The sequence below is a fragment of the Calypte anna genome, chromosome 5A, assembly GCF_003957555.1.
Source record: "Calypte anna isolate BGI_N300 chromosome 5A, bCalAnn1_v1.p, whole genome shotgun sequence".
Taxonomy (NCBI): Eukaryota; Metazoa; Chordata; class Aves; order Apodiformes; family Trochilidae; genus Calypte; species Calypte anna.
Genome location: NC_044251.1, coordinates 36,138,243 through 36,165,523, shown reverse-complemented (window position 1 = coordinate 36,165,523; position 27,281 = coordinate 36,138,243). Strand labels below are relative to the sequence as shown.

Sequence of the window (27,281 nt, the reverse complement as noted above, 5' to 3'; positions counted from 1 at the left end):
TGTATTTGACGTGACTTTTATCAAGTGACTTCCGGAGTGTGTTTAAATTTCCAGTCCCCACAGGCTCCTGCTGCCACCTGGTTAATTTGGTGTCCACAGGTTGTTTTTAGGCTGGAAAGGGCAGTGAAAGTCGATGTTTGTGTGCTTTCACCATGGTTTTGGTGCTGTTTCATAGACATATCATGGCCACTTCCTCAGTGGGTGTCTCTCCTTACTCAGGGCCTCTGCAGAAAACGTGGTGCTTTGGATCATCCTTGGTTTTCTCTTTTCCACTTAGCAGTTCATCTTCTTACAGCATTCTCACAATCTCAGTTTTCAGATGGACTGTTTCTAAATCTTTAGGGCAAGTAAATGCCTCTGCCCCCCAAAATCTAGCAGTTCATGGTCCTGTTTTTGTGGTGTCCTGAGGCAGCCTGATCCTGCCAGAGGACAGAGATAGGTTGAAGGAAGACGAAGCACTGGCTCCAAAGGGTTTTGCTCCATGCTGCGTTTGCTGCTTATCCCACTGACCATCAGTCTATGTGTTACTTCTTCTGTCCTAAATAAAAACCTTGTTGGGCTCATTGAAATCATCTGTGCCTTCTGTGTCTGGGCAGTAGCAGGACTGAGAATCAATGGAGCTATCATGCTGCAGCTCCTAGAAATATCGGGAGCCATTTCTCTTCCCCAAAATGGTTGACTCAAGGTTTTGTACTCCATTCGGTGTTATTTAACATATTTATTAACCCACATACAGGGTGCGTGGCTATTTGCAGATGGCATGTTATTTATTTAAATGATTAATTATTTACACAATATTTAGGTTGACTCTGGTCCAAAGAGGACTTTGAAGAGCTTCAGAGAAACTGGAGCCAAAATGATGGAAGTGATGATGAGAAATTAAATTCAGTGTTTTGCTATAAAGCACAGGCAATGATATCATATGCCTCAGCAGATAGGAAGTGATACAGCCTATGCTGATGGGTCAAAAAAGAGAGCAGGACATAATCACAGCTAGCTTCATGAGTGCTTCTGCTCACTCCTCTTATGTGGCCAGAAAATAATACTAATAATTTAAAAAAAACAACAAATGAAGAAGACAATCATGGTGAGAGGGCACCAAGGGAATGGGGACTGTGAAAAAGAGGGACTGACTGCCTTGTGCCCTATCTTACCGGAGGTGGCAGAAGCTCCAGGCATAACACGTGGGAGGGCTGGGACAGAGCAAGAGGCTGCACAAGCCCCACGTGTGTGCTTTTTGCTTATGCTGCCCAGAGACATGTAAGGAGCTGGAGAGAAAAAGACCCTTGAACTATGAGAAAAAATTTTTTTGGTGTGATTTGAAAACCACGGCTGTGGCAGCTTACAGAGACCATTCATTTAACTTCCTATAAAACAGGAAAACCTACGAAGAAGAAGTTGTACTGTGGGGGTCCCTCTGGCTTTCATGGGGGCTGGTGCCTGCCAGGGGAGGTTTTTTTATCCCTTGGCCCTGCTACAGACATCACACTACTGAGCCAAAGCTGTAGTACAGCGAGGGGGGAGAAAAAAGGGCATGTTTCTTTAAGACTCATTTTGAAAACTACACTTCAATACAGTAGAGGTTGAAGAATCCTCAGATGGACACTGAGGATGTTACTCCATTTGGAAACTAGGATTCTAGTAACTGGGCTTGTCCTGTTCACTTTTACATTGGAGGAATGCTGCTTGGAAAACCTTGAGGTTCACTGAAGAAGGGATCGATGATGATACATTTTAATACTGTGGCATCTTCTTTTGTTGTGGTTTTTGTTAATTTTGCATTTTTCAAATTTGTAATCGAATCTTTTTACTTTGCTAAAGTTAAATTTTCCCCTTTGGCTTGTCTGGGGGTAAGAGGGATCTTGGATAGCTGCAGCAAACATCAAATACGGTGATATATCTAGAAACAGTGATAAATGAAGATGCCATGCAGATTAAACACTTCTGATGCTTGTGCTGAATGAGAAATGTCACTTTGGGGGTGGAAAAGTCAAGTGCCAAGATCAGGAAGAAAGGCTCTAGCAGCCCTGTGGCAGGTAGCAGAGGGGCTTGCCTGCAGCTTCAGGAAATCCCATTTGCTTCCATGGGCCAGCTCCGGAGGCAATGAATGTTCTTAGACGGGGGAGATCCAAAGAGTGATGCGAAGGGAGCCTGGGAAAGCTCCTAGAAGTGAAACAATAAATAGTGCTGTTCTTGGAATCTATGATAAAGCATGCCTGTGGCTACCAGCCCCTGAGTTCCCTGCATCACTCCAAGAAGGAAGGCAGTGATACTAACGTGTGAAACTGCAGCAAAAAGGAAATACTTTCTCATGCAACTAGCAGTTGTTTTTCCTGCGACTTGAAATTAAATACTCACACGCAGGAGGCCCGAACGGCTGCGGGTACAAAAGTCAAACGCCGGACATCTGCACGGCTACCGAAGCCTGGCCCGGTACCGCCAGTCACAACTGGTTGGAGGGGAAAGAACAGGACACCCCGCTCTGTGGGGACACTTCGCTCCTGGGGCCAGAGCTGCTGCGCGGGGTAGGGGCGGGTTTCCACCCACCCCTCTGTCTCGGCGCGGGTCGGGAGCGAGCTAGACGGGAGAGCCCGGCTGCGAGGGTCGCACCGGCGGAGGATGCCCCACTCCAGGTTCTCCCCCCTCCGCGTCTAAGCGCTTCGCCGGGAATGGGGGGTGGGGAGCGGAGGGGCCGGGCTTGCGGCACATGGGGAGGGGGCGCCGGCTGCGCCAGCCCGGGCCGCGCCGCGACTGCCTCCCCGGCGGCATGGGAGGAGAGGGGAGCGCGGCAGGGAGCCGCCCGCCGGGCCCCGGCATTGGCGGCGGCGCAGCAGCGCTGGCAGCGGCGGGGCCGGGAGCCGCCGGCCGCCGAGGGGAGGGGTCCGGCTCCGTGCGGTCGCGGCGGAGCCGGCGCTGCGGCAGCAGAGGCGCGGCGGGGCGGAAGTCCTTTGTTGCAGCCGCGGCGGCAGCAGCAGCAGCAGCAGCGGCGGGAGCGGCGCGGGAATCAACCCTTGGACGGTCGCCGCGTCTCCCCGCACCGCGGGTAAGCGGGGCTGCGCGCCCCTCCGCCCCGTTCCCCGGGGGCCGCCACCGGGCTGCTGAGGAAGAGGGAGGGGGGGGTGGAGGGAGGTGGTGCGCGGCGCGGCGGCCGCAGCTCCGCCGGCGGCGGGAGGTGGGAAGTGCCGAGCGGCGCCGGCCGCGGCATGGCCCGGCATGGCCCGCCATAGTGGCGCGGGGGGAAGCGGCGCTGCCAGGTACGGGGCTTTCCAGCCGCGGCCGGTCCCTGGCGAGCGGGCGCCACGGTGACCTTGCTCCCGGCGGGCCTGGCCTGGCGCCTCCCGGGCTCCGCGGGGGCCGAGCGGCGCCGGTGTCGGGTCTGGGGCGGCGGTGCCGGGGCGCTCAGCGGGGGCCGCGCTCCGCCTGCGGGGCGGGAGGGGGAGGCGGGCGCGGCGGCAGCGGCGGGGCCCGGGCCGGCGGAAGCAGCGCGGGAAGGCGCGGGGATGCTGCGCCGCGCTGAAAAACGAGAAGCGGCCTAAGGAGATGCAGGGGCGTGAGGCGGGGAAGGGCACCGCGCTGCCCTGTTTAATGCGGGGCTCGGAGTCACGCTAAACATCTCCGGTGCCGTTACCGCTCCCTAGCCCCGTCCCCCCATTCCCCCTCCCGGCAGCAGTGCAGCGGATCTGAGCGTTGCGTATTCTTTCTTTTTTTCTTATTAAAAAAAAAAAAAGGGAAAAAACAAAAAAACACAACCGAAAAGCGAACCTCAAAACTTCGAGTGAGTTGCACTAGTTTAGCGAAGAGCTGCGCTGCAGCCTGGAGGGAATGCTCCACCCTGCCAGGCAGGAGACTTGGGTTTCACTCGGGGCTGGCAGTGCATAGGATCGCCTCGGAGGCGGCTGGAAAGGAAGGGGAATAGTTTTGTCACATAAAAACAGGCCCTGTGTTGCTCCAGGAGTCGTGTCGAAAGTCTCCTATGTCGAAGAACTCCTCTTTTCTTCTCGGATAGAAAGGTAGTAAAAGGAGTAGAGGAACGGGGGTTGAAACGCTGTGGGTGTGGGGCTGTGGGTTTATTCCTTTTTTTCCAGACGTTTTTGTAACTCAGATTCTGAAGTTTGGCTTATTCGTTGGCTGATAAATGAGTGTCGGTTCCTTCTGACACGTAGGCATTGGTATATGGATTGCATGGGTTGGATGGTGCTTAATGTGATATTTACTGCCAGATTGTGTCATTTGCTTGCATTATTACCCCTGCGCTATGGTATCGCAAGGTACGGCACATAATGCAAGACTGTCCGGGGCTGCAACAATGTTCCTTAGGCATTTAATTACATTAAACAAACATTCCTTTAATTAAAGGTGTTTAACATTCCTCATTACAGCTCTTGGAAAAACCCACACAGCAGCCGTGAGCAGGGGGGGATGCGGGCTTCTCATTTTTACCAAATTACAACTTAAGCTTTCATGGCGAGCGGGGGAGAGGCGTTTGAGACCATATGGCTGTGGGGAAAACCAGCCAAACGCGACGGCTGCAGCGCTGGCAGAGATTTTTCTAGGCAGCAGCAGAACAAGTTGACAAGATTGTAGAGAGATTTTTGGATGACTGGCCAGAAAACCTGAGGAGTAAGAAGTTGTATTAGTTGCACTCTGCTGCTGGAGGAGGTAGCAGGGAGCTAACAGGCACTGGGGAGCAGGAGCCTGGGGGAAATATTTGACTAGATGAGGGGTGGCTGCAGGAGGATGAAGGTAATGAAGACATGGTTTGGTGCCTTGTGGGAAGCTTGGTGGAATAATATAAGCCCCTTCTTCCTGGTAGCCAGAAAGTTTTGTGTGGAATAAGATCACAGGTTTCAGCTCTGCTTGCTCCAGTCCTTCCTTCATGCCATGTTGTCACTGGCACAGAAATCTGTAGCAATTATGTTGGGAGTGCTCATGTCAACCAGTGACCGGGGATTTTTGGTGCTTTCTTGCTTTAATGTGTGAGGTTAATTGCTTCTTTCACAGCTTTCTGTTGTTGCTGACAGTGGAGAGCCCTGAAAGTCTGGGATGGACAAAGCCTTAGGAGTTACTTATCTGCTGTATGGATACAAAATTGGTCAGAACTGAGATAATGAATGTTTCCTGAGAAAGATCCCTATGTCCTTTCTCGTAGTTGTTACAACTGGACCTCTCACTAGAGCCCTTTGGATCTCACATCATGTAGTGTGGGAAGCCCCATGTGCATTTTTCAGTCTGACCAGTGGTTCCTCAGTGGTTGGGTTACCCTGCCCTTCCTCTGCTTGGGCATGGAAAATACCAGCACCCAAAGAGTTCTGCTCCAGACAAAGTGTGTGGGCAGAACAGCTGACATAATTTGCATGAAGACCATTTATATCCTCAGATTTGTGTGCTAATTTATTCTTTGTCCATGTTGTGCCGTTGCAAAAACTACAGAATTAGTTGGCTGTTGCCTTTTTTTCTCATATTAAACCTTTTTCATTGGATGGAGATCTTAGCAGCTTCATTTTTTAATGTGCTGGAAGTGAAACACGAAGCATTTAAGACCAGAAGAAGACAACAAAATCTGTAGTCTGACTTGTGGGACACAGGTTACTGTGCTTCATTCATGTGCATCCAGCAAGTTGGTATGCCAAAGTACCACTTGTTTTTAGCTAAGGATGCTTTCCTGGAGGGCACATGTATCTTCATTTGAAGGTCTCAAGAAATGGCTAAACCACCAAGATGCCTCTTAAAGTTGAAAGTTAGGGTAACTCGGAGAGCTGAGATAAAAAAGCTCATCTTTCTGCTACAAGGCATAAATAGGGTGCCATAATTTTCCCCCCACTAATTGTTTCTTTTAAACATATCATTACCGTGTTGCCTGACAACTTTTTACAACTGTAAAGGTGTCAGATAAAAGCTAACTGTGACTTGCTAGAGTAATCCTTTGTGGCTAGCAAGTTGCTTTAAAAGTCTGCATAAGCCTTCTCTAGTACTTTTATCAATCTGATCTAAAGTCGTTTGAAGTTGAGATGGGACTTTAGTGCAAACTCCATTTTCTGAATATATTCACTTGTGCTTTTCTGGCTCTGTATTCTTTGTAGTTCTCCGAGTGTTCTTACCTAAGAACATCTTAACTATTTCTCAGTTAGCAGCTGAGAATCATAACTTGATAAATTGTGATGGCTGATTCTCTTTTGCGGACACGGATGCTGAATCAGTGGAGAGCTGCCTGCTGAGGAGGGGTTGAGTTGCTCCAACAGCTTGTGGTTGGGGGCTTTGAAGGATCTTACCTTTCCCTGATCTAGCTCAGATCTAGCCCAAGTGTCAGTTGAAACCTGTTTCTATACTTTGGCCACAAGGCTGTTTAAACTGAGACTTAAAACTTTAAACTGATTCATCCATCAGGATGTGTCTGAAGATGAATATCTACATCATTGGAAACAGCCTCACAACTAGCATGCCTGAAGGCAACTGATTGGAAGGGAGGAGGTCCATTCAGTCCTTCATAGCCTGAATAATAGAGCTTAATTAGATTTTCCCTGGCATTACATGGAAACCGTAATTGTTTTATTTTTGATCAAGGCTATGCTTGCACTGCAAACTGCATCTTATTCTTACCTGCTGCTGAGGTTGACAGTGGTCATCTGGCCTCAGGTTCTTCGCCACATTTGCAGTTCTGATATAAGAAGGTACCTTCTTGGGCTCTACAGTACCAGAGCAATCTCATGTTGAGTATTTCTAAATAAAAGCTGTAGCATGTTCATGGCTCTGTGGTCAGTGCACTGGCCAAAGGCTTAAGCTTCTCAGGCATCATGTGGAGATTTTAGACATATCACGTAGGATTTTCTCTTGAACATCTAGATGCTGTTGTTTAGGAATCCAAATTCCTTGGTGGATCTGACCCACAGAGGCAAAATAAATCTTTAGGGAGGAGGGTTCTTGGGAACCAGCGCCAGTGTGGGATAGTGTCAGACTGTCATGGGGAATTTGTTTTCTGCTGTCCACATGCTTGTTTCTTTGGGTAACAGGGTGTTTTTTTTCTTGAGGTTTTCCAGTCTTATTTTCTATTAGCACCAAATTCTCCACTCACTTACTATACTTTTGACCAGCCTGCTCTTGGTTTCCAAAGAAAAGCAGCCAGTAACTAAGCATGCAGAGCACTCTGTTTTTGCCTGCTCAGCAGTGGAAATGCTGGGTTTTGAAAACCACTTACTAATTTTAGGAGCCGAAAGGCTCCTAAATTCTCAACCTTGTGGTACATCTTTTTTAAAGACAGAGACGTTAGCAAAAGAACTTCACCAGTTCTTTGCTTGTGGACTTTTTTTACTTCTTTAGTTTGAAACGTCTCGGAGAATTTTAAATGCGAGGAAATGACAAAAAGCATGGAGCTACAGTAAATACCTGTTCTTTCTTGTTAGACTGACAAACAACATACTTAGTCCAACTTACCTTGTTCATGGTAGCATCAGAATAGTAATAGTATCTGAGTAGTGACTCAAAAGAAAAAATCTGGTGGCACACAAACAGCTTGAAACAAAGCAAGGAAATGTAAAAACATTTACAAAGAAAATAAAGTGCTTTTAGAGACTTTGATTTTGTAAACTGGAGTGAAATTACCTGACTTAAGTATCTTCACTCTGTTGTCACACCAGGTGCTTCTGATCATCAACGTATTTTTTTCCAGAACACCTCTGCAGTGTTCCATGCTACCTGCACCATGACCTGTTCCTGTGTTTACTCCACAAATGGGTTGTTCTGAAGATGGAGTTACTTGTGTTCCTCTTCAACGTCGTTGTGATGTTTGCGGCTGCAGTATTTGGGTGCTTCACAAAGGCACTGTGCTGGTCCATCAGACAAGTGGCTGGCATTTCTCTTCTGTTTGAAATAGGACAGAGTCAGAGAGAATGAGAAATACTTGGAACTATGGGTTGAGAAACTTGCCTGCGTGGACCTTTAAATTTACAAGATATTAGGGATTGATATGTACAGAGGATAGGTCCCATTGGCTTCAGCTGCTGCCAGTGGTCTTCCCCTGTGTGAAGAAATGAGACCAAAAAAGATACATAAAAGGGTTGAAAAGACCTGTCCTGGCACTGACAGCAGTGGAATGCTGTTCTTCAGGGCAGTGTTCATTTCTCTGAGGTCCTCCTTTTTGTGCCCCAGTCTCATCTAATTATGTCCTCCTAAAGCTGTGCTGTATGAGCAGGGATCTTCCTGTGTTGTTGCTGCTCAGGTCTGTCCCTGGACAGATCCAGAGGATGCGCTGTGGAAGGAAGGGAGCCCTTGGGAGGAGCATGGCTACAATATATGTAAATGGAAACTGAGTTAATTGGGAATTAATTATCTGAAACCTCTAGTTTTCTGTAAAAAGGACCTGTTTTTAATCTAACGTTTGCTTTTGTTCCAAAGGAAAATCTAAAAAGTTTGCAGCATTTAACCACCCACATGGGTGATAAATAATCATAAGGGACCATTTTCTGAGATCCAGATGGGAAGGAGTTTTTCAGCAAGCCCTTGGTGTTTGCTGATGGCAAAGAGGTGGCAGGTTGGGGCACTTGGAGTTCAGTTCCAGCTGTGATGGGGTGAATGCTCTCGTAGTTTTCCACCCATTTTCTCTTCTGCCCTAATCCCTGCAGCTTGGCCCTTCACAGCCCCGTTCCCAGGCATGTTCCCTCCACCATCTAGACCCTTACTGCACCCATCTTTATTCCCACTGCTGCTTCCCAATCCCAGTGCTCTCCTCTCAGCTCAGCACTCCTTTCCTAGCCTGCCTCTCCCTGACCTCCCAGTTTCTGGAGCTTTTCCCTCCCTTCCATTTCCCTCTCTCTTTGTATTTTCATGAAGTTCACTCCTGGATCTGGCACTCATCAGCCAGAACTGGGCATCTTTTCCATCTAGCTGCCAGGAGGGATGCTAAAACCCAGCAGTGAATCATAGTGTGGAGCAATCTCCAGCAAGCCTTACTGCTTGCTTGTGACTTTGTGCTGCAGGTGGCACATAAAATGGTTTGGGTTGGAAGGGACTTTTAAAGGTCATCTTGTCCAACCTCCCTGCAGTGAGCAGGGCATCTCCAACTAGATGAGGGTGCTCAAAGCCCATCCAGCCTGACCTTGAGTGTTTCTGGGGATGGGGCATTTACCTCTCTGGGCAATCTGTTCTGGTGTTTCATCATGTTCACTGTAAAAAAATTCTTCCTTATATCTCATCTCAATCTACATTCTTGTAGTTTAGCACCGTGGCAGAGCTCTGCATGAAAGGGGAGTTTCACCCGGGGTGGGATGGCACAGGCTGGCCCCCATGTACAAAGGAGCTCTGGAAGGATGAAATGTTCTCATTGATGCTGTAATCTGAGATTTTAGTGACTAACAAGTTTTAAGTAAGTAAAAACTGCTAATTTTTATCTTCTTCCCCTCAAGCTTAGAGCTTGGCCAAATTCAGGCATATTTTTATATCACAACGACATATCCAAGGCAGCAATTTCTCCCACATGAAGTCTCTCCACAGATTTTTGAAGATAAGATTTTTAAAAATGTTTAAAGGGAAAAGTAATAATCTACTTAGCCCCATTTTTTAACCATTTTGGGTTAAATTTTCTGTGGAAGGGAAAGCAAAATCAATCCAAAAGCAGACAATTCAGCAGGAAAGTTTGGCCTTTGCTGGTTGAGATGTATAAAAGTTTTAAATAGCCCAACACAGGCTCTTGTAGTGGGAAGTGTTGGCAGCTGTAAATATTTAGTTGCATCCAGGAGGTTAAATCAGCATTCAGAGGGAGGATGCCAGTACTTCCATTAATATAAATAACTTTATGCACTATTTTAATACCTTTGTGCAGTGCTACCATAGAGGCCAGCATCTTGTCCATGAGCATCTTGGCATCCTGGACCAAGTGGCCTCATGCTTGGATTATTTTTTTTCCAGAGCGTTGGCAGGAGGTGGGCATTGCCAGTGGGTTGGTTTTGTGTATTGGGACTCAGTGCTGAAAGCTCTGCAAGAGTTAATCTCTTAAAAGGAGAAATATCTTGCACCTTTTTCAAAGGAGAAGGAAACAGGAAAGACAAACCTCTGTGCTCTTGCTCTAGTGGCTGCCAGATCATCCTCAACAGGTGGAAATGCCATGGTCCTCAGGTGTGTGCAGATAGTTTGGGACCTTCTCTCTTGGTATGGGCTTGTACTGGTCTTCTGCTACTGGAAGATATGATGGAATACTTACAGTGTACAAAAAAAAAAAAAAAAAAAAGAAGAAAAATTAAAGCTTGGCACTTTGAGGGTGAGATTGAAAAACCAGCTATCCTCAGCCTTATCTTGTGTTGCTGGCAGCTGGCACCAAGAGGCCAGTGGTGCCTTAGACTGCGTCTTCTATCTTGTTTTTTACACTTAAAATGTAGAAGTTGAAGTCAATTCTTTGTCATTATGCAGCTGCTGTTCTTAGTACTTGATACACTATATTGAATTGCATTTAAGCATCTAATGAATTACCTCCAACCCAAAACATCTTAGTGCTTGGAGGAATATGAAGTGCCCTTTTATTATTACTTGATGTAGAGAGCTTTGCTGTTTTTCGTAGAAACATATGAAATTACCCAGTCACTGGGACAATAATCAGCTTTCTGTAGAAAAGACATTCAGAGACTCTCCTACTTTCAGAGACACCCTTGTGAGTTAGTAAGAAAGCCACTGGATTATTTTAATGCAACAAGTTGTATTTCTGCAGTGGATGTCACTGGGCCAAAATGGCCAGAGAAATATTATGGCAGCGTGCTCACCCTTAAGTTTTGGGTGTGGAGGACTGGATTGAGAGGAGCAGGTACCTTTCAAATGCTCATCATCAGTGTAGTTCAATCCAATTCTCAAGGTTCCTGTTGCAAAAAAAGGTCTTGTGCTGGTGGTGATCCATAGGTAGTGCTATATGAATTGGCATTAGGGAATATCGTTGGGTGTGGTGAGCATGTTCTGGTCTTGAGAGCTTGAACACGTTTCTTCCATGGCAGTCCTTCATGGAACGAAGGGATGGTGATCAAACATGAGGTTTGCTACTAAACAAGCCAAGCAATGCCTTCAACTTGCAAATTCAATACTGATTGTGGAATACTAATACTCCGCCTGTTTCCCAACCTCTAGAAGATGTAAGTTGTCAGGGAAACAAGAAGAAATAACAAGGATTTTTGTTTGTATTCTGTTTTAATTTTTGGACAGTTGAAAGAATAGTTGCAAATCAATGTGTGCATGTCATTGAGTCATAAAATGCCATTTATGTTGTTTGCTACAAATCTCTTCCAGTTATTTCCATTATCTTCAATATCCTTTCAAAATGTTAAGAGAGATAATTATTGCTTTGGGTTTTTTATTTCAGTTAGGGTGTTCTTCATACCTTCTTTCGGTTTCTCACCCCTCTCCCTCTGCAGTTAGTACAGATTATACGTGTGTATATATAGATATAGATATCTATAGATATAGATATCTATATATATCAGTAAAGGTTTTCCAAAGTGAGTAGTGACTAGCTGTTGAATCTAGCCATATGTGGTTAAGTTTGATCTTCTGTAAATCAAATACACACCTGCATACAATACATTCTTCTAGATGTTTTGTTAACATAAACCACCATGTTTTCTTCCTCTTTTCTCTTGAGGACAAATTAGTCCTTTCACTGACAGCAACTTTCAGCACTCACAGACTATTTGTCAGTATATTTTTGTCAAGGCTTCGTTTCACTGTGGCTCCACCTTTAGCCTGCAAGCTTTCGCACTTCCCCATTGCTGAGCTTTTCTTTGTAGATGGGTCTCCCATCTACGTGCTTTGGTTATATGAGAGTGTTCTGAACGAGTGGTTTTGAGAGCAGTTGGAGGCACAGTGTGCAGCATTTCCTGCCTCTGCAGTCGGTGCGGCTCTCACGCAGTGAGCTTGGTCACCATCTGCACTGGGTTTGTAGGTGGGACGTGCCTGGCTGCCCTGTGCTTCTGTGAGTGCACTTGAGTTTGCAGTTCCTGATTTGTAAGACACCTGACAGAGAAGGCTGAGACTGTACCTGAGCTGCCCTGAAGAGCGAGATGTGTGTGGATGTAGCTTGTGTGGATGCTCCACTGATTTATCTTCTTTAATGGGGAGGTTTCCTTTAATGGGGTGGGAAAGACCAGTTTGAGCCTGGCCTGGTTTCCACTAGGTGTTGCATCATGTGTTCGTTGGACTGACAAGTGAACAAGTTGAGACTGAAGAGTGGTTTCTTACAGTCAGCTCACCTTGTATAGGTGTTGTCCTGAGGCCATCTTAGAGAAGTCTACCCTGTGAAGTTCCTGCAGTTCTGCATCCAGAATTCATATCTGAAAATCTTGGCTGTAGGACTCTGAGATACATTTGCTAATTTATATTCTAGCAGTGTTGGTCTGACTGACGTGTGGTGGTTACGTTTATTAGTTTACTAGTCTTGTAAGTCTAGTGGTGAGAACATGGAATTATGGATGCTTTCACTGGCTTGAATTCTCGTAGTAGTTACCAGCAAAGATCTCCAGGCGGGAAGCTATGCCACAAACAATGTGAGAATAGGAAGATCTAGAGAAGAAAAAGATGGCAGTTCCTCTCTCCCTTTACATACGTTTTGCTTTTTGTTCTCATGATTTAACAGATGTCTTCTTCTTTATGCAGGGCTGTAATTGAAGTACAAGATGGCAAGAACCAGCCACAGCAACTATGTCCTTCAGCAGCTAAACAACCAAAGAGAGTGGGGCTTTCTGTGCGACTGCTGTATCGCTATCGATGATATTTATTTTCAAGCACATAAAGCAGTCCTTGCTGCATGCAGCTCCTATTTTAGGATGTTTTTTATGAACCATCAACACACTACAGCACAGCTGAATCTAAGCAACATGAAGATTAGTGCTGAATGCTTTGATCTTATTTTACAGTTCATGTATTTAGGAAAAATTATGACAGCACCTGCCAATTTTGAGCAATTTAAAGTGGCCATGAACAATTTGCAGCTATACAATGTACCTGAATGTCTAGAAGATATACAGGATACAGACTCGTCTAGTTTAAAATGTTCATCTTCTGCTTCTAGCACCCAGAATAGTAAAATGATATTTGGCGTGAGAATGTATGAAGACACACTTGCTAGAAATGTCAGCGAAGCAAACAGGTGGGGTGTGGAGCCGCCAAGCTCAACAGTAAATACATCCCATAACAAAGAGCCTGATGAAGAAGCTTTGCAGCTGAGCAGCTTCCCCGAACCACTGTTTGATGTCTGCAAAAAAAGCACCACGTCCAAATTCTCTCACACGAAGGAGCGCGTGTCCCACTCGCGCCGATTCGGAAGAAGCTTCACCTGCGACAGCTGCGGGTTTAGTTTTAGCTGTGAAAAGCTGCTGGATGAGCACGTGTTAACGTGCACTAACAGGCATTCTTACCAAAGTGCCAGGTACTACAGTACTGAAAAAATAGACTTTAGTGAGAAGGACTCTACTTCAAAAATGATCTCCACGCAAACAGAAAAATACAAGGGGGACTCAAGTCAAGCTGTGGACAATTCTTCATCTCCTGTGTCAAACATTACGAGCAGAAAAAGCAGCACGGTTGCCTCCGAGGCATCAGGTGAAGAAGGAGGTAGAGCCTCTGAGAGGAAGAGGATTATCATCAAGGTGGAACCAGAGGACAGTCCTGCAGACGAGCTGAAGGATTTTAATATTATTAAGGTGGCAGATAAAGACTGCAATGAGTCTTCTGACAACGATGACCTGGATGATGAACAGGAAGAGCCACTTTACAGATACTACGTCGAGGAGGAGATCAGAGAGAAGAGAAATGCTCGGAAGACTTTAAAACCCCGTTTATCCATGGATGAAGATGAAAGAAAGTGTTTGAAAAGTCCACGGCACCTTAGCAGGAAGGCTCCTTCGGTGCAGGAAGAGGCAGAAAATGCTCCCTGTGAACTTTGTGGGCTAACAATCACTGAGGAAGACTTGTCCTCTCATTATTTATCCAAACACATAGAAAATATATGTGCTTGTGGCAAGTGTGGTCAAATACTGGTCAAAGGCAAGCAGTTACAGGACCATGCACAGACCTGTGGAGAACCCCAGGATCTGACCATGAACGGTATCAGAAATTCCGAGGAGAAAATGGACTTAGAAGAAAACCCTGAGGAACAGTCAGAAATCAGGGACATGATGTTTGCAGAGATGCTAGAGGACTTCAGGGACGGTCATTTCCAAATGAACAGCCTTCAAAAAAAACAGTTATACAAGCATTCTGCCTGCCCTTTCCGATGCCCTAACTGTGGCCAGCGTTTCGAAACTGAAAACCTAGTGGTAGAACATATGTCAAGCTGCCTGGAGCAAGATCTGTTCAAGAACTCCATGATGGAAGAGAACGAGAGGGATCACAGACGTAAGCATTTCTGCAATCTTTGTGGGAAAGGATTTTATCAGCGTTGCCACTTGAGGGAACACTATACTGTTCATACCAAGGAAAAACAGTTTGTTTGTCAGACATGTGGGAAGCAGTTCTTAAGAGAGCGCCAGTTGCGGCTCCACAATGATATGCACAAAGGCATGGCCAGGTATGTCTGTTCCATTTGTGATCAAGGAAACTTCCGAAAACATGACCATGTACGGCATATGATATCTCACTTATCAGCTGGAGAGACTATATGCCAGGTCTGCTTTCAGATATTCCCAAATAATGAGCAACTGGAGCAGCACATGGATATTCATCTCTATACATGTGGAGTATGTGGAGCAAAGTTTAATTTGAGGAAAGATATGAGATCTCACTATAATGCCAAGCATTTGAAAAGAACATAAGTGTAAACATACTGTTAAAGCATTAAGTTGGCAGCAGAGAGAACACCAAAGCAAGGCATACAGTATAGTAGACAAAAATTGGAAAAAAAAAAAAATTGAAAATAAGTCTCTTTTTTTAATTATTTTTTTTTAAGACCATCCTAACCATAGGTGTCTATTTAGGCTCATTAAGTATATAGCTATGAAAAACATAATGTGTTTAATTATTACGTTTTCACTGTTTCCTAATATCAGTTTCTGTTCTTAATTTTATTGTTTTACTAAGTAGATATACAAATCATTATTTTTAAACTGTAGATTAAAAGCACAATGTTACCCCTTCACTGACTTCTATTAAACAGTTCTCGGATCCATGTCCGTAAGATGAGTGCTTTAATATTTCCACGTGTTGTTTCTTCATGTGAAAATTTTAGATCACAGCAATTAATATGCAAGTGCATAATTGTTCATAATCTCCAAATTAATTTTCAAAAACGAAAAAAAAACACCAAAACATAACAGAAACAACCCAGTGCCAAGACATAATCCTTTATTCTCTCTGACTCTGCTGTAAGGGCAGAGCTGACTCTCCTGGTCCTCTGCTTCTTGGCTTTGTTGGAACGTGCATCCCAGGGATGAGAGTCCATAGCCTCAGTTAAACCTTGCAGACTTGGACTGGTGTGTGCAGAGGGAAAGGGAGTTGATGACTGTTGGGATAACCGAGGAGTTCCCAGCAGAGTGATCATTTTTCAGACTTGAAGTCCTAGCAGAACTGTACATCTGATGTTGGCCTTTCGTTTTCTGTCTGTACCTTTGTGGGTATATATAACCTCCTTATTCTAACATACAAGGGAAGAGTGGCTGTGGTGGATTGCTAGGAATACAGGCTGGTGATCTGCACTGAAGTCTGCATTTCTCAGCCTGGCTGTAAATGGTGCCTTGCTGCTTGTGTTGGGAAGTTAAAATTGGGATGGCTGTGAAGATAGTCCCATTGGTTGGGTGGGGAGGGGAAGGGGGAGTTTGGCTCATGTGAACCTTCAGTTTTTTGTTTCTTGTTTTCATGATATTTTCTGAATGCTCTGTTTTTTAAGAAGAATATAACAAGAAACGACTGCAGAGTTTGCTTAATAAATGTAAAGACATTTTAAGCCTTAAGATTCCTTTCTGATTCTAGTATAGCCCTAATCTGCGTAGCTTGCCTCTTAATTTAATTGAATTTTAAAATCCTTTTAAGTACCAGCTGACATCAGTTCAGCAAGGCAGTTTGGCCTTTGAGAGAACGACTGCCTTTGACTCTTAAGGCACCAGTTTCTAAATGTTTGAGTGTGTGATTGTTTTTTTTTTAAGGGTGGGAGGAAAGGATCCTAATATGTAATGGTGGAGAAAACTATTACAAAATAAAACCTAGCAGGACTTTCTCTCAGCACATCTTAGTTTAGCACAGAGGGCAGTAATGCTTTTTCCCACTGAACCATGGAGGGGAGAAAGTAATTTAGATCAGCAGTGTAGGTAGTTGGACTAGCTAGCTGTTAATTGTAAAAGCTGTTCATAAAACCAGAAATTTTCTGGTTTTATTCTGAAATATTCTGATGTATCAGAAATATGCTGATTATCTTGCACACCAGTGGTGGGGTTGAGAATAGGAGCCCAGGGCTTTCACACACTTGTCGCTGCTGGAGTTGAGTTTTGATCCTTGGTTTCTTGTGGATTATGAGGGCTATTGAGCTTTAAAGCTAGGCTATTTAGAAAAATTAATACAGTTCAAAATCTCCATGATACCTGTTTAAATTAGTGTGAGTTGCCTTGCATTTATTCCATTCTAAATGTGCATTAGAATTTCTCTTGGTTGGTAGGTGTGTGTGTTTCTGCAGTGATGGAGAGGGACCTGGCCACCAGACTTCAGTCCTGAGGTGGCAGCTGGCTCCTCAGGCACTGACTGCTGTAGGTGCAGTTTGAGCCTTCAGTGTTTTGCTATATATCTCAGTCCTGTGTTTTCTTGTTTGATGCTGAAGCCAGCCAAGTTCTAAATAACACTGGGGCCAAAAAGACCCCAGTTAGGAATGCACTCCAGCATATTCAGTGCTTTCCCCTTCCTGTGATTTATTCCACATTCCCCATCCCAACCCAGACTGAAGCTCAGTGTGCGACAGTTCAGAGAATAAGCAGGATGGGTATTTTAACTCTCTTTAGCACTGGAATCTTGCTAAGGTGATTATAAGACCCTTCAGAAGATAAAATATTTAAGTGTAATGATCATTTTAAAGATGAAGCAGTTAAGTGCTGCTGTGGAAGAGTTTTTGGGGGGGCTGGTTAATATACTGCACACAGCAATTTTCTGACACGCAGGTTATCCCTTACAGTATCAGCTATATCTGGACTGGGAAAAGCAACCAAGGGAAGCAAGAGAAAACTGGTGAGCACTGGGGGTGCTGGCAGAAGGGTCTTGGGAAAGCTGAGTGGGAGAGGAGATCCTGAGTGGGAGGGAGTGGTGATGACTGGGGGACCAGGATTAGAGCTGGGCAGTGGGAAGCCAATCCAGTGGCATGGAGGGGGTGGCTGGAGGAGTGAATAAAATGTCCTGTGAGACCAGAGTGAGTGACTCAGCTTGGCTGGGAGAGCTCTCAGTCCTTGGTGATCAGCTCCCTGCAGCATAAATAGGGAGCGTGGGTTGGGTACCAAGTGCAGCCATCCCCGTGCTGGAAGGACTGCAGGGGCACAGTAAAGCCTGGCAGGTTAAAGACCTTGCTGAAAAGGAGAAGGTGACTCCTGTGAACTAAGAGATCTTTCCTGAATACAGGAAAGTGCCAAGGGTGATTTATGGAGGCTCCTACTGAGAATCAGGAGGCCTTGTTTACATTGCATTAGTCTGAACTTCACCCAGAAACATTTCACAAAAAAGTTACTTCCTAGTGCCAGTAGACCTGCTGACTACAGAAGTTGAATGGAGGAACTAGGAATGATGGGGCTTCTGTGCCCTATCTAACTTTAAAAACACCCTGGAATACCTTTGCTTTTCAATTACAAGCCATGTTGTAGTAGCCTTTCAAAGGAAAGTTTGTTGAACCTTTCCAACCAAACTTGAATTAATGTTTTTTCCTGTTCTTGTGAAACAAAACCCAGTGCCTTGGAGTTCACGTGCATATATGTCCAGACAGAGGCTCAAAAAGAGCATGAATTGCGCTGTAGGGGAGCTTAGGAGTGGATCTACTTGTATATAGGCAAGGAAAATCAGAAAGTAGCCTGATAAGTTATCAAGGGGAGTATAGGAGAAGGTGCCAAGGCATAAACAAAACAGCTTGGCTTGCAAGCAGATAGGGAGAGTGTTTATGTTGTAAAAGCATGCAGGGGAACAGCAAGGGACTATTGAAGGCCTGAAGTGACAGAAACTTCTGTCAACAGGGAGAAGGGGTAGGTACTAAGGCATCTTAGGGATGGTCACCCCTGAGGACAGGGGTGTTCTCTCCAGAATGGGACAACATCCACAGGAGAGAGAAATACAGCTGTTTCAGCCTTCCTAGCGTGACAAAAATTGCTTACTGTGGAGACAGTACAAAAGCAGACCTGAAAAAACCCAAACAATTGCAGTTAAAATATCCTAGAAGTCTTGCTGTTACTTGAAAGATAGTGAAGAGGAAGAAAAAGACTTCATTTAGAGTTCTGTTTCACAAATGTATACTCCTCAGTCAGCATGACATAGTTCCTTTTTCTCTTCTCCTTACTGTGCTGCAGGGACCCTTACTGTAGGATCTTTGAGAATGGAGGTGTGAGAATATCACATGGTTCAAGGTGTAGCCAGAGAGAAAAAGACTTGCTGGATGCTCTGACTTTTTAGGAGATTTGCTGTTCCTATTTTTGGAGGACCTCTCTCTGTTCTGTTGTTTTCTCATTTTGGTAGTGGTGTGGGCTCTGACCCTAAAAATAATTTGTAAGTAGCCAGCCTAACTCTTAGCTTTCAGGATTTACTGAAAGTTCAAAAGAGGGAATTCATGAAGACCTGGAATGAGCTTTAAAATACTACAAAAGCTGCTGAGCTGCTTTTTGAGTTTCAGATGAGATGTTTCAGATTTTAAAAACAATACATATACCTGCAAGTGCTTATTGTCAACTTTTAAATTCAGAGTATTTACATTTTTATATAACAAAATCTGTAGCCAACATGCCTGTGAAGAAATCTTGATTTGAATAGATTAGAATATCACAGAATTCTACGAACTTATGCTTCTATCAGTGGACTTCTCTAATATTGGCAGTTAATGGAGAAAATGCAATTCAGCATATTTTTTATTCAAAGCTGAAGACAGAAAATGTACTGTCTTGAAGACTATATTAAAAATACATTGTTATAAAAGTGAGTACTTTGACTACACTATTGTACTGGAACACACTAGTGCTAAAACCATAAGAGCATCTCATCTATTAGTGAAGATGCAAGTTTGTTCCTGCAGGTAGTGCCACCTTGAGCCTCATTCATGCTACCTTCATCCTCCCCACCTCCTTTCAGCTCTCATATCCCATGTGTGCCAGCCTTGCCATTGTCAAAAAGCACACACTTACGTAGCTTCACAAAGGACTGAATCAAACAGCCTTTTTATTATTTATTTTTAAAAAAAAATTTCTCGGGCTCTTTTTAACTAGACCAGTTCCCTGCTGTGCTCCCCTCCCCAGCTCTATGTCAGATCTTGTGCTAGCACAATAGAAGGGGTGGCATGAGGGGAGAAATGAGTGACTGGGAGGGGGATTGTTTGCTTTATCGAGGGGTGCCAGAACTCAGGGTATCTCCCTGAGCTTAACTCGGACTCTGTCTCCCCCAAGCATCCTTGTGGAAGCTGAACATTTACATTCATCTCTTACTGCCTGATAAGGAAAAAAGGCAGCTTAGCCACTTAATCTGAATGAGACACATCTATGCTATCTGCCTTCTTTATGAGAACTGGAAACCTTCCTGCATTCAACTCACCCCTCAAATATGCTCTGGAGCCTTCTTACTCTTTCTCGAGAATGTGTAGTGCTCCACACCACCAGCTTCATGTGGTTGTCCTGGCCCAAGACCAGGAATGAGCTGGGCCCCTTGTCTGGCTGAACACCAGGAATGGTTCCCACCTCTTCCTGGTCCCTGTGCCCTCCAGCTGTGGGCCCAGATGCAGCTGTGCTGCCCAGATGCTCAGCAGCTCCTGTTGCCCTTTGCCCCTGGGCACTCACAATGTGCCCTTGTTTGGGTCTCTCTGTAGGGGGAATCAGTCATCTCATTTTTGATCTAATACTGAAAGCTCAGAATAATTCCTTGCATAAATTAAGAAGATGCTGGCAGTATCTGTTACCATCCCTGTGTGCTTGCTTCTGGCTTTTAGTTGCTTCCTAATCTGAAAGGGTTAAAAATCAAATAATTCTGACTTTCCTAATTCTCTGTTGGTTTGATGCTTGTCAAGGACTTAAAGACCTACAAGATGAAGCATGACTAATTTGACTTATAAAGTCTGCTGAAGGCTGGAAATTAGGAACTTGTTTTTAAAAGCTGACATTTCTGTAGTTCTCAGCTCTAAACCAATTTTCTCTGTTTTCTTCCAACTCCCAAATTCCTAGAATATTGCTGTGCTGTGTATTCTTGAGACATGTTTGTAGACTGAGATTTGAAGGGGGAAGATGCCAAAAACTAGGACACATTTTAGAAAATTTAAGTGTCTTCTGCCACTTTTACATTCACTTTACAATTCTGGAATTAACTGTGATTTTATTCTATTTTTTTCATGCAGAAAGACAAATCTTATTTTCTTAGAGGGCAACAGAACTCATGACTCAGGAGTTCATCATGACTATAAATACTCATCCCTGAAACAAACAGCCCATGTTCCTTTTCATGTACTTGAATGACCAGTGCCAGCTTTGCAAGAGAAACAGTATTGGATCTTTCTTTGGGTCACTTTTGCCCCCAGATGTTTTGTAGGGTGTTCTTACTTAAGACAAAAGAGGACAATTCTGTGCATCATGTATTTACAGAAACTGTTTTCAGTAATTTCTGCGCGTTCTTTATATAAAGGTAGTTGAAAATATGCTTGTAAAGTTTCATATTCATGTATTCAAGGGCACATGAGAAGTCAGCAGAGAAGTCCAAGGTCAGAATTTTGACTGTTTCATGTCACTGGCGTGGCACACCTCACCTCAAAACCCTAGTGGTCAGTATCTTTTTATTCTCTTGCAAGAAAACAAAAAAGTTTAATCCTTTCCTGTGCCTTCTGGCACACTATAACAATAGTAAATTTTCATGCAGCTGGAACCACAGAATCAATGCTGCATCTAGCATATGCTATGGGAGAAAAAAAAAAGAGCCCTTTCAGAGCTGTTCAAGAATTTCTGATAAAGTCCTGATGCTGCTGTTGTTTTTACTCAAACTTAACTGCAGTTTGCATCAGTCAGATTTTGGGGTGTGCTTTTTCTTTCTACTTGCAAGTAAGAGATGATCTCAGATAAGGATGACTTGTGGTTCTGTAGACATCCTAAGACTCCTGACAGGGAATAAGAAGAAAGCTTTCCGGAAAGGCCTCCAAATCCTGGAAGCTGTGTGGATTGTGGGAAATCACTGAAAATCTGGGATGTCTGCAAATCCTTGTTTTTTCAACCTGTCTGCCAAAGTGCAAAATTCAGTTTTTCCCCATCTCTTCTCCCTTATGTCCCCTGATAAGGCTGCTATTTTAAAAATTAATGCTTTTATTCTTTCTGTTTGCCTTCTGTTTTTTTTTAAATGGGAAGATGTGCTTTTTTCCCGTTCTAAAGCAATGACTAGGGCTAAGAACTTGCCTTTTTCAGTATTAGATATACTCTGCTTTTTTACAAAACCAGCCCACTACACTGGGGATGGTCTTTCTGACTCCCCTGAAAATGATTGGGAGAAATAGTACAGTGACCTTCTCTCTATCACAGATGCCCCTAGACTGTGGATGTTTGTGGAAATGCACATATGCTGGCTAAAAATAGAGTTTGCTAAATACCATAGATTATTTTGGGTTTTGGCAGTAGATACACCAGACTTCTGGTAACAGTTATGCTCCCTCCTTTCACACAAGTCATTGTGAGAGGATTTACTCAGGATGCTAAAGATGGTGCCTTTGTTTCCTCCCTGCTTATGGTGTTCCCACTGGTAGGGAGCCCCAAGTACCACGCTGCCAATATTCTGGATTCCAGCCATTGGTTATTTAATTATATACACAACGTGGAAACATTTTAAGAGATGAAATCTAGAATATCTCTCAGGAAAAGGATAGATAAAATAGTATTCTAGAAGGAGGGTATACAGGGTAGGAGCCCTTAGAACTGATGAAAAAATTGTTTTAAGTTCATCCCACAACCCAGGAGAGAGCTTGGATCTCTGAGCTGCACTGCTGGTGGGTAGACTGATTATAGTTTTGTTACATATGCTGTAAAACATGACACTGGCACAGTCTGAATGCCTGAAATTATGATTAGTCCCACCTAGTCTGCTTTCAGACAGGGTTGGTTTCACTCAAGTCTTATTGGCTGGTGCTAACACAGTCAGTTCTGCCAAAAAAGTCAGAGGTCCTGTTGAATAGTAACTTAAAACCTGAAAAATAAGTCAATTAAGACTCAAGAAATCTTAGGTAATTGGAAAATTTTTTCAGTTTCAGTTTGCTGTGAAAAGAGTTAAATAGTTCAAAGACAGTTTCCTTTGGTGAATGTTTATTTGATCAAGTTCAGTGTGGCTTAGACCCCAAATAGAAATACTAGCTTCAAACAGAACACTACTATGAAAGTAGGAATAGTCTGTGGCCTTCCAGACCTCACAAGCTATGTTTGTTTGTTGCACAGAGTCAAAACAAAGATGTCCCTTAAAACACATATACATTAACTCAGTGTATTTCACATGCCACGATCTTTTATCTCAGAACCGCTTCTCTCCTCAGTTTTTGGGGCTGTGCCATAGTCAGTGAGACCCTGGCTGAACTATAGAATTCTCAGTAAAAAACATAAATTATATGATTGGACCCTCCAAGCTACTTAGATTGTTAGAGAACAGGCTTGGAGTGCTACTGCTCCTGTTTGAGTGCTACATCTTTCAGGTTTTGGAACAGGGGTTTTCTTTGCTTCTTGAGTCCCTTTATGCTGCAGAAAGTAGGGTGAGGAAGAACCCAGTGGGTGCTTCTCTTATAAATGGAGCTTGGAAGATCTTGTTAGCTGCAGGGTGGTTTTTTTTCTTTTGTTTTTCAAGCCCTTAGCTGGCTGAATCTTTAGACTTCTAGTAAATGCACTAAGCATTAAGAGAGAATTATTAATTCATGATGAGATATGCCAAGTTCAATCACTTAATATACAGTCAAACTCATGCAGATGCTGTTAGTACAGGAACTTGAAATCATGCCAAATCTGGAGAGTCATCTTTGATCTATCTCCAGGTCCTCCTTTTATTTGTAAACATCCAGCTAATCAGACTTCCTCTGACTTTAATGAAGTGGAAGAAACTGCATCCTTTGTAACATCTCTGAAGTGCTTTAACTTTGCAGATGTTCATGGATTTATATGAGGAGGAGCTCTGAGCCCCATCTGGTGGCTAACTGGAAGCGTGCATATTTCTACTGAAAAAACGCAAACGTTTCTACATTTGAGCAGAGTTTACTGTGTAACGAGCAAAGCAGAACCTCTTGCATTCCTAAACCAGCTTCTGTCTTTAGGGTAACAAGAGGATTTTAGAGTCTGAAAGGAGGGCACAAAATTTTACCTCTAATCTAACTTACTGTGGGCTAAAAGTTATTACCAATGCCCACAGTTTGCTGGTGTTCACAGTTCTGTATGTACACCACACCACCACAGTTGGCACTGATTAACAGTATTTTTGCAGTCTCATTGGAAAAATTTAATTTAATATTCACAGGCAACCCACCATCCCACACTCAGAGGTGGCCCCACACAGCACAGTTGGTGTATTTGAAGGTGGTGGTGTAAAGAAGCTCAGTCATGCCATGTGAGCTGTGTGTGATCTGCAAGTAACAGATCTCTGAATATAAAATGCAGGTTGGCATCTTAATAAACAGCTATGTTAAACTCTGATGTTACCTGGGGAAAAAAATAAAGCTCCCATTGATTACTGTAGCCTTTTTTCTCCTTTGTTAGTGTGCAAATAAATCAAGGTATTTCCTGACTTTTGAGGTAGTTAAGTAAGAGCTCTTTGCAGATAACGAGCATCAGTCCAATGAATTGCCCCCCAAGGTCTGAAGAACATAATAGGTAGACACAGGGACTTGCTTCTAGAACCAACAGTACTTTGAAGCTAGGTAGCATTTTGCCCAGGACCTGCTTCCCTGTGTTCACATTGCCTTCCTGGCATGAAACAGAAGTTGTTTGTCCCAGGTCACTTTTTTTGCCCACCATCAAGTATGTGACATAGAACAGACAGAATATACACACAGTTCTGGGCCTGGCATATGCTGTAAGGGCCTGGCCACATGTCACATCATGTAAGACACACTGAAGTGTGAAACACCACTCTCAAGTCTTTCCTCTCAATGGTGAGCCAGGAAATTCAGCCATGAGCTTGTCTTGAGGATGCTCCAGCAGGTAAGTAATGCAAAGAGCAGCTGAACCTGGCTTGTAGTGTGCACCCTGGAAGCAGGATGGTTTGCAGTGCAGGACACAGCCACTTGGCCCAGGGATGCCAGTGTGCCTAGAAACACGAAGTGTAAATCAGCCATACTTTGTACAATGTGACTTACATAGCCAGTGAAAGAAGGGTACCAAGAAAAAAATCTCTAAGGATTGTCTTTAAAAGTTACAGCCACATGGTTCCAGTTTCTTGACAGTATGGGGTACAAAGCTTCTCTTATTTCTCATAAATTAGTTGAGTTGAAAGAGACAGGGACTGTAAATATTTATATCATTTATCTACATTTAACCTAAAATATGAATTTGGGAAGGAAGGTTAAGTAAATATGTAACAGTTACCTCTGGGTTAGGCAAGGAAGGAAAAAAAGAAAAACCAAACAGAGGCAAATACAAGACAGCAAGAAGTATTACAGTGTTCCAAGCCATGAGGAGTCCAGGCTGAGGGGAAATAATACTTGTGCAATTTTTTGAGCAACTGCAAAACCAAGCCATAAACCACTGCAGGAAAGTAACACATACAGTATGAAAAAATTACTTCTGGGAGGCTTGGGAAGTGAAGTTTTTCTTCAGCAAATCTTTATCTGTTTTGAAAGTTATGAAAGTGAGAAAGAAACAAGTTTTGGAGACAAGATGAAAACATTATTTAAGTTGTGTTTTGGTGGGGTAGGGGTTGAAGGAAAGGAACTGTATGGCATTTGAACAGAGCTCCTGACCGTGGTGGGTACTCTGAATATAACTGAAGACCACAGTGAGGTGGGAGGGACCACATCATGCTAGCAAATGCAGTACTGGAGTGTGGGCTTCTGACTTTTAATATTTTTCTTGCATTTCTTTTCTGCATGGCAGTAGTGAAATAGGGACTTCTAAGCTTCTGAACAACTGAGAGAACCAGGTTTGGAGAAGACATGAGGAAGAACTGGTCGGCAAAAGATTTCATAAAAACTCAGAACCACGTGTGCCAGATGTGAATTGGCACCACCTTTGCTCTTTTGACACTGCAGCAGTCGCAAAAGGCACCAAAGCAGTCAAATTAGAACACGCAGTAAAAGTCGCTTTGGACTCTGTATTATAAAACTTACTTCCTTGTAACTTTTCTTTACACCATATAAAACCAAGTTCAAAGTATCCTTTCATGGAGCAGACATCCAGAAAAGGCAGATGCCAGGTGTTCAGGGCTGCACTGAAATGAGTTTGCAGAATTTGCTATTCACATGTCGGAGTGCTCCTTTGCTGAAATGAAGCTTCTTAGAGATTCTGTCAAAAACTGTTTAGATTTTTTTAGTTCAAAAATCAGAAGTATATACTTGTGAAGTAAAACATGTATTTTCAGACATTTACAATGCTGAACTATCAAGTGCTAAAAAAAGAGGAAAAAAAAAAAAAAAAAAAAGAAGTACGAGGTGAAAGAAAAACTTAAAAACTGAGGAGGGTTCCTGAGGAAGGACAGGATGGTGAGAAAGATCAAGCTGATGTGATTCCCAATGCTGCCATGATCATCATTTGCAAGCTGAAGAGGACTTTCCATGGAGCACAGTGCTTGTATGTGGCAAGTAAAGAATTGGTGCTCTGGTCTTATTTCAAGAATGGTTAAAATTTTTTACCAAGAAGGAGATGAATAACTGTAAATAATCTTCATGGGCACAGGGTGCACCTTGTTCTGGATCTAAGCCATGCAAAAGCTGGCTTGGATTGGAGAACTGGGCATTCATGTTCAGATTTGAGCATTTTAGGTATTCAGTTTCCATCTTAATTACTGGTGGGGAAAAAAATAACGAAACCAAACTATCCTGCTTTGGGTCAGGATGAAACTAATCTTCTTTCTTGTAAACTTACTTTGAGCTAAGTCAGTATATGTTTCAAATTAGGGCCAGCATGGTTTTTAAAAAAAAATTATTTTTCTTCCCCAGACAACAGTGGATCAGATGGAGATGTATAAACAGACTAAACATGCTGATCTGTATTCTGTAGTTATGCATCTTACTAATTCTACTCATATAGCCATAAGAAGATGTTTCATTGTTCAGTATAACTGTTATCTCAAGAAGAGTCTGTCTATAATTTTATTTATAATTGGCATTTTCATTACTGTTGTTATAAAGCGTGTAAAATATTGTCTGTATTGCAGCTTGTATAGGGCATATGTCTGTGCTTGCTTTACTCCTTTTGAGTTCATAAAGTTGCTATACAAGATGTTCAGATATCTTTGAATGTCATTACTTAATCTAATTACACAGCCCCCAACATTTCAGCCTACACATGTTGAAGGTTTATTAACATATAGCATCTTAAGCTTTAATATAGGTATTTTAGAAGCCTTTCATGCAGTATTGGAATGCTGACACTTATGTCCTGGTGGCTGTGCTGGTGCAAGGGGAAGATGATAAATCTCAGTGCAAAGCTCAGAGGGACTTTGCAGGGAGAAGGCACAATATAAATGGGAAATCTAATAGAAAATGGGATGTCCTTTCCACAGGTAGGACTTTCACAATAGGGCCACCACAAAGCAGAGGAGAGAAGGGAAATATGCTTATAGCATCACCTAAAGATAGCAGCATATTAAGTATAGGGCATCTAGAATAGGCTGTGGGTGTTCTATAATTTAGCAATTATTTGTAGTCTATGTAGAGTATCAGTAAAGACATTCCAGGTTAGTTTTCATCATCTTTAAAGCTTATTTTGTGCTTTGATACAGTATCTTTAATAAAATATTCTTACAAATCGGCTTATTCTCATTTAATTACATTTTATACCTAAGTTAATAACAGTCCCAGCAACAGGGTGAAGTTCCAGTTACCACCTGCTTCATCTGCTCCTGTGACAAGAGGAAAGACATGGGGGGAAACAGATGAGTAAAAATCAGTCGTAGGAATGAGAAAATAAGAGAAATTGAAAGTACTGGTACAGTTCAGTTATCACAAAAAT

The 27,281-nt window shown here is 43.4% G+C and overlaps 1 protein-coding gene across 8 annotated transcripts; it reads left to right on the top strand.

Annotated features, from left to right (window-relative positions):
* The first annotated feature begins 2,434 nt into the window (after nucleotides 1-2,434).
* Nucleotides 2,435-26,470, top strand: ZBTB1 (zinc finger and BTB domain containing 1). 8 transcript variants are annotated; one of them, XM_030451833.1, is made up of 4 exons: nucleotides 3,181-3,254; nucleotides 12,619-14,358; nucleotides 17,114-17,166; nucleotides 25,206-26,470. In XM_030451833.1, exons 2-4 carry the CDS (start codon nucleotides 12,639-12,641, stop codon nucleotides 25,206-25,208), a joined length of 1,776 nt encoding a protein of 591 aa, XP_030307693.1. In that variant the 5' UTR covers nucleotides 3,181-3,254; nucleotides 12,619-12,638; the 3' UTR covers nucleotides 25,209-26,470. The 8 variants fall into 8 exon arrangements, with proteins under 8 accessions (XP_030307688.1, XP_030307695.1, XP_030307687.1 ...); XM_030451835.1 differs by lacking the exons at nucleotides 3,181-3,254; nucleotides 17,114-17,166 and adding an exon at nucleotides 2,921-3,043 and having other exon boundaries at nucleotides 12,619-14,530; XM_030451834.1 differs by lacking the exon at nucleotides 17,114-17,166.
* The last annotated feature ends 811 nt before the right edge of the window (nucleotides 26,471-27,281 follow it).

Bases quoted from the DNA above. Each gene is read 5' to 3' on its own strand.
- ZBTB1 (XM_030451828.1), top strand. From the start codon at position 12,639: ATGGCAAGAACCAGCCACAGCAACTATGTCCTTCAGCAGCTAAACAAC.